Raw genomic sequence first — 10,812 nt, forward strand, 5'->3', positions numbered from 1 at the left:
TTATGAGGGGGATTATGTGATCAGCTGCGATATCTATAACGGGAAGAAGGAGGGTTATTGTTTTTGTTTCTCTCTCTCTCTCACACACACACATATATACAAATACATATATATATATATCTATAATTTCTCTCTCACACATATATACACATACATGTTATATAACCCCCTTCTCTTACATATTTTGCCACTTGTCACATAACCCCCTTATGAGGCTTGACCACTACACATGGATTTAGACCCCACAAGGGGGGTTATATGACAAGTGGCAAAATATGTAAGAAAAGTGTGTTATATAACTTGAGTGTGTAGTGGATATAAGAAAAGGGAGTTATATGACTTGAGGGTGTAGTGAAAAGAGTGTTATATAACCCCTTCAATTATACATACATATGTATGTAAATATATATGTGTGAGTGGGAGAGAAAGATGAATAATGTTATAATTTTCATTGGAAGTGGGGAAGTGCCTCTATTTTGGTGTAGCAAGGCACCGTATTCCCACTTAGACGCCATATCCCTTGCCACATATTTTTTTCAAGAAAGAAATGAAACACATATATTTTGATGTATCATCAATTTTGTTCAAATTCATAATGTGGCTCCTTGGGAATCGGAAATGGAAATCTATATTCGTATCACTTAAAAGTCTAACCAAACTTGCAATATTCAAAACTACAAACATTATCAAAATATATTCAAAGATATATAGGTTAAAAATAACTATCAAGTTTACCAATATCAATTTCAATTTCAAATCTTTTTAAAAACTAAATAAAACAGACTTTATTTAAAAAACATTCGGCTATCCAAACGTGCTTGTCTTTTACTAGTTACCTCTCTTTCTCTCTCGTCAGCCGTTCCACTCCTTGTAGATTTGGTATAGGTGGCCTCCCAACCCACAAATCATCATAAAAAGATTTGGGTTTCTTTTATTTTCCCCCTTTTAACAATCTTTTATGTTAAAGTTTTGTTCTTGATCTGCAACCAGTTTTTCAAGAAACATGGGGGAAGAGAAGCCTGAAGTTCTTGAAGCTGTTTTGAAGGAGACTGTAGATTTGGTAATGGCTCTTGGATCTGGGTTTCAAATTTTTATTTTTTTTTTGTTTTTGATTTTAATTTTTCAGTGTTTTTTTTTTTTTTTTTTTTTTTTTTTTTTTTTTTTTTTTTTTTTTTGCAGGAGAGTATACCCATTGAGGAGGTTTTTGAAAATCTGAGATGTAGCAAAGAGGGTCTCACTACTGCTGCTGCTGAAGAAAGATTAGTCATTTTTGGGCATAATAAACTTGAAGAAAAAAAGGTGAACTTTAATAAAAAAAATCAAGATTTTATATGGGTTTTTCTTGGAAAATCTTGTTATTATGTTATTGTTTTTGTTTTTAATAAATTTGATGAATTTATGATGTGGGTGTGTTTAGGAGAGCAAATTCTTGAAGTTTTTAGGGTTTATGTGGAACCCATTATCATGGGTTATGGAAGCTGCTGCTATTATGGCCATTGCCCTTGCAAATGGAGGAGTAAGATTTAAGAACTAAGAACCCTAATTGATTCATTATTTTCTTAAATTTACCATTTTTTTTCTAAGAAAAACCTTACCTAAATTCAATTTATTTTTTTGTAGGGGAAGCCTCCTGATTGGCAAGATTTTGTGGGTATTATTACTTTGCTAATTATCAATTCCACAATTAGTTTTATTGAAGAAAACAATGCTGGTAATGCTGCAGCTGCTCTCATGGCTCGTCTTGCCCCGAAAGCAAAGGTATCGTATCGTCTTTTTTTTTTTTTTTTTTTTATAATTATAATTCAATAATTTGGAGATTATGGTTTTGTTGTTGATTAGTTAATTATTATTATGAATTTTATATAAGATTTTACGCGATGGGAAATGGAACGAGGAAGATGCTTCTATGTTGGTTCCTGGTGATATAATTAGCATAAAGTTAGGTGATATTATTCCAGCAGATGCTCGTTTGCTCGATGGCGACCCTTTAAAGATTGACCAGGTGAGCGGTCAACCGCCTGAAGTTTTGTTGTGTAATTGTTTCTTGATTTAATTCTGGTATTTTGTACTAAACGGACTGTCTTTTGTAGTCGGCTCTAACCGGCGAGTCTCTCCCGGTCACAAAAGGTCCCGGAGATGGTGTTTATTCCGGTTCGACTTGCAAACAAGGTGAAATCGAAGCGGTTGTGATTGCCACCGGGGTCCACACGTTCTTTGGTAAAGCTGCTCATCTTGTTGATAGCACAAATCAAGTCGGTCACTTTCAAAAAGTAAGCACAAAAAAAATCAAAACTTTACGATTACAATCCGAGTATGAGTTATTTTGTTTTTCAAGATTTTACTTATTATGATTTACTTGTTAGGTTTTGACTGCGATCGGGAATTTCTGTATTTGTTCTATTGCTGTTGGAATGGTTATCGAAATTATCGTAATGTTCCCGATTCAAGATAGGCAATATAGGCCCGGAATCGATAATCTTCTCGTGCTTTTGATCGGAGGCATCCCGATTGCTATGCCTACCGTTCTTTCCGTAACGATGGCAATCGGGTCTCATCGATTGGCTCAACAGGTTTCTTAACTTCCTACATGATCTTTCTTTTTAGATTTTATGTTTTTATTTTGATTTTTTTGTGGTTAATGTTTTATTATTATGATTATTACAGGGAGCGATTACGAAAAGAATGACAGCGATAGAAGAAATGGCGGGAATGGATGTGCTATGCAGTGACAAGACCGGGACGTTGACTTTGAACAAGCTTACAGTAGACAAGAATCTTATTGAAGTCGGTTTCCTAGATGCTTGTTTCTTTTTTTTAATAACAAATTTTGTGTTTTTTACTTCTAGTTTGACCTTTTGAGTTGACTTAATTTATTAGGTGTTTTCCAAAGGAGTAGATGCCGATACCGTTGTTCTGATGGCAGCGCGTGCCTCCAGAACCGAAAACCAGGATGCCATCGATGCTGCAATTGTCGGTATGCTGGCTGATCCAAAAGAGGTAATATTATCTAAATGAACGATCTATATATTTATATATATATACACATCGTTCTCATACAAGTTCACTAATTTTGTGTCTTCACAGGCGCGTGCGGATGTTCAAGAGTTGCACTTTCTGCCGTTTAATCCTACCGATAAGCGTACGGCCTTAACGTATCTGGACAATCAGGGTAAAATGCATAGAGTCAGCAAAGGTGCCCCCGAGCAGGTCTGTATCTATCCAAACCAATGACGAAAAGACGGTTGTGTGAAAAAAAAATATATATTTTTTTTAATTTTTGTATATATTTCGTAATTCATTAATGGTTTTGTTTTTAATTGGTGTAGATTTTGAATCTTGCGCATAACAAATCAGACATAGAACGCCGAGTTCATGCTGTCATTGATAAATTTGCAGACCGTGGGTTAAGGTCACTTGCTGTAGCATACCAGGTAACCCGTTCTGACCGTTCATGCTTTTATACACGAAAGCTTGTTTTGCTAATTTTCTTTTATTTTTTTAGGGTTTGAACATTGACTGTTTTGTTTATTTATTTATTTATTTATGTGAAAATAGGAAGTTCCGGAGGGACGGAAAGAGAGCGCCGGAGGGCCGTGGCAGTTCATTGGGCTAATGCCGCTTTTTGATCCGCCACGTCATGATAGCGCTGAGACGATTCGAAGGGCTTTGAATCTTGGAGTAAACGTTAAAATGATTACAGGTGCATATCGTCTTGAAGTTTTTGTTTTTGTTTTTGTTTTGACTCTTTGTGGTCAAACATATTTCTTTAAATAAATATGATTCCTTCGTTTTACAAGAAAAATGACAAAAATAAGTCGACAACAAACATAATTACAAATTTTACAAATTATTGTTTTTGGTTTTAAATTTTAATCTTCTGATTAAAATAGCTTCTAATCATAACACATGTATGATCACTAAAAGGGTTGACCAAAAAGCGACCAGCAATCGTTTGACCCGCTAACCTTTGAACAGGGGATCAACTGGCAATCGGGAAAGAAACCGGAAGACGTCTTGGAATGGGAACCAACATGTATCCTTCTTCGGCTTTACTCGGTCAAAACAAAGACGAGTCAATTGCCGCTTTACCCATCGACGAACTCATAGAGAAAGCCGACGGTTTTGCCGGTGTTTTTCCGGGTACGTATTCTGCATATAAATTGGCAAAAGTCGAAACAATATAACAGATATAACGTTAATATGTTATATACAATTACATATCCTTGCAATTTTTATTTCAGAACACAAATACGAAATAGTAAAACGTTTACAAGCTAGGAAACACATATGTGGCATGACTGGAGATGGAGTAAATGACGCTCCCGCCCTTAAAAAAGCCGATATCGGAATTGCGGTGGCTGATGCAACCGATGCAGCCCGTAGTGCTTCCGACATCGTCCTTACTGAGCCTGGGCTTAGCGTCATCATCAGTGCTGTTTTGACCAGTCGGGCCATCTTCCAAAGGATGAAAAATTACACTGTAATGACCCTTTAACGTTAACCTTCTCTAGCTCGTTTTAAACATTCTTTTGAGCTTAACTATATTGAATTTTCGCAGATTTATGCAGTTTCAATCACCATTCGTATAGTGGTAAGTTATGCAGTGTCATCACGTGAATGTTATGTTTATGTGTATAATATTAATATCTTTTAAACTTTTTTTTTCTTGTTTCAGCTCGGTTTTATGCTGCTGGCTTTGATATGGAAGTTTGACTTCCCGCCTTTCATGGTGCTTATCATCGCAATCCTTAACGACGGTTTGTGCTTTTTTCTTTGTTCTCTAATCCGTTTTATTAGATAAAGTTATTATTATTATTTTTAAGATAATAAATAATAGAGTTAATTGCCCGGATGGTCCCTGTGGTTTCACGTTTTTTCACGTTTAGTCCCCACCTTTTGGAAATAGCAGGTATGCTCCCTATGGTTTGTCATTTTGTTACTCGGATAGTCCCCTGACATTTACTCCGAGTAACAAAATGACAAACCATAGGGAGCATACCTGCTATTTCCAAACTATCTGACATCTACTCAGGGGACTATCCGAGTAACAAAATAACAAACCATAGGGAGCATACCTACTATTTTCAAAAGGTGGGGACTAAACGTGAAAAAACGTGAAACCACAGGGACCATCCGGGCAATTAACTCTAAATAATATTTACAATCATATTTCATTTCAGGAACCATAATGACCATATCAAAGGATAGAGTGAAGCCATCTCCTCTTCCCGACAGCTGGAAACTGGCTGAGATCTTCACCACCGGGGTGGTTCTTGGTAGTTACCTAGCCATGATGACAGTTATATTTTTCTGGGCCGCTTATAAAACAGACTTCTTTCCGGTACGTGCATTTATGCTTTAGCATCTTACCCTAAACGGTGACATGTTTTATTTATTTTTTTGTTAACGTATTTCCAGCGTACATTTGGTGTACCGACGCTTGAAAAAACAGCGCACGATGACTTCCGGAAGCTGGCGTCAGCGATATATCTCCAAGTCAGCACAATCAGCCAAGCTCTCATTTTCGTAACGAGATCTAGAAGCTGGTCATTCGTGGAACGTCCTGGTTGGCTGCTCGTTATTGCTTTCGCGATTGCCCAATTGGTAAATTTATATTCCTATTATTTATTTTATTCCGAGATAAAGGATAAATAAATTAGTAGTAATAATAATATTGTCTTCGGTATCTACCAGGTTGCGACATTAATTGCGGTTTATGCCAACTGGAGCTTTGCTGCGGTAGAAGGAATCGGGTGGGGATGGGCCGGAGTCATCTGGCTCTACAATATCGTGTTCTATTTCCCGCTCGATATCATCAAGTTCTTTATCCGATACGCGCTTAGTGGGCGGGCCTGGGACCTTGTTATCGAGAGGAGGGTATGCGCTAATGTGCTAACGTTTTGTGGTATAAAACTTGGGCGAAAATGTTTTGTTTTGTCTAATGATGTTTTCTGTTTTTGGCTTTTTTAAGATTGCGTTCACGAGGCAAAAGGACTTTGGGAAGGAACAACGTGAGCTCCAATGGGCTCATGCGCAACGAACCCTTCACGGGCTTGAAGTTCCTGACACTAAAATGTTTGGTGACCGCACCAATGTCACGGAACTTAACCAGATGGCTGAAGAAGCCAAACGGAGGGCTGAAATTGCAAGGTATGGCCAACCCGTTATCCAATATAAACATATACCGTTATCGTTGATGGTTTTCAATAAGTTTAGGGGCTGTTTGTTTACCTCTTAATGGGGCTCTTAATGGTTCAGACCTCTTACTGGTTCAGCACTTAATGGTTCAGACTGTTTGTTTAGCGAACAAATGTCTGAATGGTTCAGACATTTGCTTCTGAATGGTTAAGAATTATACGAAGTCTGAATGGTTAAGACCTTTAATCTGAATTGGTCAGACATTTGCCTCTGAACAGTTAAGCATTATACTGGCTCTTGATGGTTCAACACTTAATGATTCAGGCCTAGGCCTCTTACTGGTTCAGCACTTAACCATTCAGAAGTTGCCAAACAACCCCTTACTCTTTGTGTTTTCTAATTGGTGTTTGGGTTTTTGTTAGGTTGAGAGAATTACACACGTTGAAGGGTCATGTTGAATCGGTGGTTAGACTGAAGGGTCTTGACATTGAGACGATTCAACAAGCGTACACCGTCTGAGACACAGTTGGCTGGCTGTTGGTTACCGTTGGAACAGTCGTTTTTTGTTTTTTATTTATTTTTGTTTTGTCTTGGCTCGTGATCCCATATACTTGTGAATTGGGAAAAAGAGAACCCGTAATATGTTGTGCATATGGCGTTGGCCTCAATACTTACGAGTAGATGTGATAATTTTGACGCAGTTATTTGAAAATCATATGGGTTGTGTTTTATTTCAAACGGGTTAAATTTAAAAATTGCGTGATTGATGACGAATCAAGTCAATGCCGGTAGGATTGAAGTTTATTTGATGTTTAATGACACGTGCATAAACACTATGTTAGTAATGTTTTTAAAACTGGACTGGACCGTCTGGTTAGGTTAACCGAAAACCACTTGCAATTTATGAAAGTGTTGCAATGAACACTTCATTTCTTGATAACCAATGGTAGCTCTTTCATTAGTTTAAAAGATCTATTTATTTTTTTTGAATGGCTCAGCGAAACACACCTTTAATGAAATACCTCCATCTCCCGAGTTCGATCCCCTAAGGTCCAGCCCTCCATTTCGAACAAACTACTCTGGGTGGGAGTCGAACCCTGCATCTCTCACAGAAGAAACTTCTTAGGTAAAACTCGTGACCACCCCACCCAAGTGATGATGGCGAAAAAAAAAGATCTATTTAAAGGTTTTGCCTTTCCCAAAAGCCATATAGACATAGTTCACTAAATGATAAACTTTGATTTAGTTAACTTTGATCTCAAATGTTGACTTTTCTGACTTTTTATCACTCGACTTTGACTTAGTTAACTTTGATCTCAAATGTTGACTTTTCTGACTTTCTATCACTTAGACAAATGACAACCTAATTTTTATAAAATACACTTAACATAAATAAATAGGTCTTATAACCTTAGATGATAATAATAACAATCATTAATATCTTCTTAGTAAATATTGGGATCAGTGGCGGACCTACCCATAGTCGTGGGTGGGCGGCCGCACCCCTTGAAAAAAAAAAATAGTGTATATTTTAGGCAAAAAAACCCGACCGCACCCCTTGAAAATATGATTGAACGCCTTATCCGCACCCGCAACAAATAATTTCTGGGTCCGCCACTGATTGGAATGTTACAAGATATAGCAAAAGTTCACTCTTAAAGCACTATCCCAATTCCAATGCTTCTTGGTGTAAATTGTTCAAAAGTTGAGTGAAGAAATTGATGTAAAGAGAGAACAAAAGTGAATATCCTTTAAGAAGAATAGTTTTACTTTGACACGATACATCGTCTTTTAAAAAGAAAAGACATTTCCTGTTGAAAATTGAGCCTAAATTTCTTTTTAAAGGACACTTTTTGCACATGCTTATGTAATACAATTAGTACAATTGCTCACATATTTCTAGTATATTACAATACTTGCTAAAAGAAAAAAATGGTAACATTACATTTTGGTTAGCCGTATATAATTTTTACATTCTCAAACAAGATAAAAATGAATCGTTGTCGGATTTGGGTTGCTAGATAGATGCGCATTCTAGGGCAAGGACCAGCGGCAAACTCCTGTAAGATTCGATATTTAGCGTTGGAGAGAGAAGAAATTGAAAGAACAGAATTATAAAAAAAAAATACTAAGAGACTAATAAAATTTTGTTTTGTATGTTTTCTAGTTAGAAAGAAAAGAAACGTAAAGGCTTAGGACCATTAGGAACTGGGTTCGATTCTCAGAAAAGGGAGGTTTTCCTAGATTTATTGAGTTTCATCTTGAATTGGTGTATAAGCATTATTGACTAGTGGGGATGGATATAATCGAATGGTTCCACTGATGACATGATAATACCCCAGTGATCTATCAGTGAACCAAATTTTCCGTCCAAAAAAAAAGTATGCATGCTTTTTTGTGTTCCCTTTGTTTGGTATGGGTGGGGTTGATATGGAGCCTTTGAACCTAAGGCTAGACATGTGAGAGACCACAGTCTCCTGTTGTTGCTTATCCACATGGCTCGGAAAAACAACCGAGGCCACAAGATGGAAGGGGAAAGGATATGCGGGTCATACGACGTGTTGCATTATTGTGGATAGATTTGATGATACATATAGTATAATAATGGGGTAAACTATACATTATTAATAAAAGTAGTTCATGAAATAAATGTTCTCTCCCGTCAATTATTGTTCCAATATGGTTGCTTAATTAAAACCTCGCCGCAACTGATTTTTACAACTTGATTTTTTTGGGACCGGATTTTCCATTTCTAACATTATTAAAAAATAAAAAATTGGTGACATGAATATGATGACAACGCAACTACTAATGGTGCCCGTTACTTTTTTTTTTTGATGATTAAGATTTATTCTAGAGTAAGTTATAAGTTTTGTCTTTTATGTTTACAATCAAATTGCAGCCGCTTTTTTTTTAACCAAAAGTTTACATGCGGCGTCCTTAACTTTTCAAAATCTTGCACGTTTTGTCTTTTAGGCCAAACCTGGTTAGAAATCTCAGTTAAAAACTGTCACGTGCAATGCACATGAGAATAAAATGGTAATTTCCCTCTCAACCCTTTCAAACTCAACACTCACTCCATCATCTTCCCCAAATTTCTAGGGCCTAAGCTGCCTGCAACTCAAACCAATCCTCACAACCGCCTGCCTCTTCGCAATCTGTCCAACCAACCGGTCTCCAGTCTTTGTGTACGCCACCACAGACGGCGTCATCCGCTGTCCTTCAGTGTTCGTCACAATAATTGGCTTACCGACTTCCATCGCTTCGACACCGGAATTAGTAGTTCCGAGGTCGATTCCGACGACCTTCTCTGCAACAACTCTGAGGCCGCCATTGTTGCGGCTTTTTTTGAGCTTTATGGATAAGATTTGTTGAGAGAATGAAACGGAGGTTCGGAGACCTTTGCCGAATAAGACTGATTCGGAGGATTTGTTAGTTGAGGTGGATAGAAGAGGATTGATGTGGACGGTTGAAGTGGCCATTGGTGGTTGGAGTTGCAGGCGACTTAAATCCTAGAATTTTTGGAGTTGAGGTGGATAGAAGAGGATCGATGTGGACGGTTGAAGTGGCCAATGGTGATGGAGTGAGTGTTGAGTTTGAAAGGGTTGAGAGGGAAATTACCATTTTACCCTCATGTGCATTGCACATGACAGTTTTTAACTGAGATTTCTAACCAGGTTTGACCTAAAGGACAAAACGTGCAAGATTTTGAAAAGTTAAGAACACTGCCTGTAAATTTTTAGCCAAAAGGACAACGCCTATAATTTGATGTAAACATAAAGGACAAAACTTGTAATTTGCTCTTTATGTAGGGATATTTATTGTTTAGATTAATGAAAAAAATGATTAGATCCGGGAGCCTGACTTGACTACTTTAGATCAGTAAGCTTGATGATTATATTCTAACTAACAATGCATGTATAAAATTCTGCTATTGTTAATTTGTTATTAAATTTTTCCCTAACCCATGATTAGTGCTGCAAACCAACCTTCATTAAAGAAATAAATATGTTTATGAACTGTTAATGAACACTTCTATATCAAGATTTTGTATTTATATTCATTCATAAATGAAATGAATGTATTCATGTTCTTTAATATATATGTACTAGGTTATAACCCGTGAATACTCACGGGTTGTTAATCTATCTTTCTAAACAAATAAATATATACATATATATTAATAAATGATAAATTGTATGATGAATAGAGTGTATGAATAAATGATAAAACGGTCTGTGGCTGATTATATGAATGGATATCATAAAAAAAACTGCATTGTAAGTTAAAACAATTATCGATAAAGTTTGAACAGTGAATAATGTGAAAATTGTGTTATCCATTAAAAGAAACACTAATAGTAAACTAACATATGATAAGATGTAATAACTTAAAATTCAAAACCATTAAACATTGTTAAAAACTATTAACGATAACAAAGTAAATGTATATCATATGAAAACCAATTATCGAAAACCTAAATGTAAAACAACTAATCAGTACTCCTTTTTGGAGGTACAATGAATTCAACATTCAAGACTTGATGAGTTTCATCAAAAGAAAAGTGAATCGTATCACCCTCGTTAATGCGAGCACGTTTCATGAATCTCGACCATTTGCATAATGCAAAACGAAAACCTTCTCCTCTCTTTTCACGTCTGGTAAGATTGGTAA

At 36.5% G+C, this 10,812-nt stretch overlaps 1 protein-coding gene across 2 annotated transcripts; it reads left to right on the forward strand.

Annotated features, from left to right (window-relative positions):
• The first annotated feature begins 814 nt into the window (after window positions 1-814).
• LOC110941955 (plasma membrane ATPase 1) lies at window positions 815-6,876 on the forward strand. 2 transcript variants are annotated; one of them, XM_035990360.1, is made up of 22 exons: window positions 815-885; window positions 991-1,060; window positions 1,180-1,299; window positions 1,418-1,516; window positions 1,621-1,758; window positions 1,868-2,002; window positions 2,091-2,270; window positions 2,364-2,570; window positions 2,665-2,784; window positions 2,878-2,997; window positions 3,085-3,207; window positions 3,327-3,431; window positions 3,556-3,700; window positions 3,976-4,140; window positions 4,242-4,480; window positions 4,559-4,591; window positions 4,676-4,757; window positions 5,181-5,341; window positions 5,419-5,604; window positions 5,695-5,877; window positions 5,972-6,150; window positions 6,561-6,876. In XM_035990360.1, the coding sequence occupies exons 2-22, from the start codon at window positions 1,004-1,006 to the stop codon at window positions 6,655-6,657; spliced, it is 2,874 nt and encodes a 957-aa protein (XP_035846253.1). In that variant the 5' UTR covers window positions 815-885; window positions 991-1,003; the 3' UTR covers window positions 6,658-6,876. The 2 variants fall into 2 exon arrangements, with proteins under 2 accessions (XP_035846253.1, XP_022039344.1); XM_022183652.2 differs by having other exon boundaries at window positions 816-1,060.
• The last annotated feature ends 3,936 nt before the right edge of the window (window positions 6,877-10,812 follow it).

Source organism: Helianthus annuus, chromosome 5 (assembly GCF_002127325.2).
Source record: "Helianthus annuus cultivar XRQ/B chromosome 5, HanXRQr2.0-SUNRISE, whole genome shotgun sequence".
NCBI lineage: Eukaryota > Viridiplantae > Streptophyta > Magnoliopsida > Asterales > Asteraceae > Helianthus > Helianthus annuus.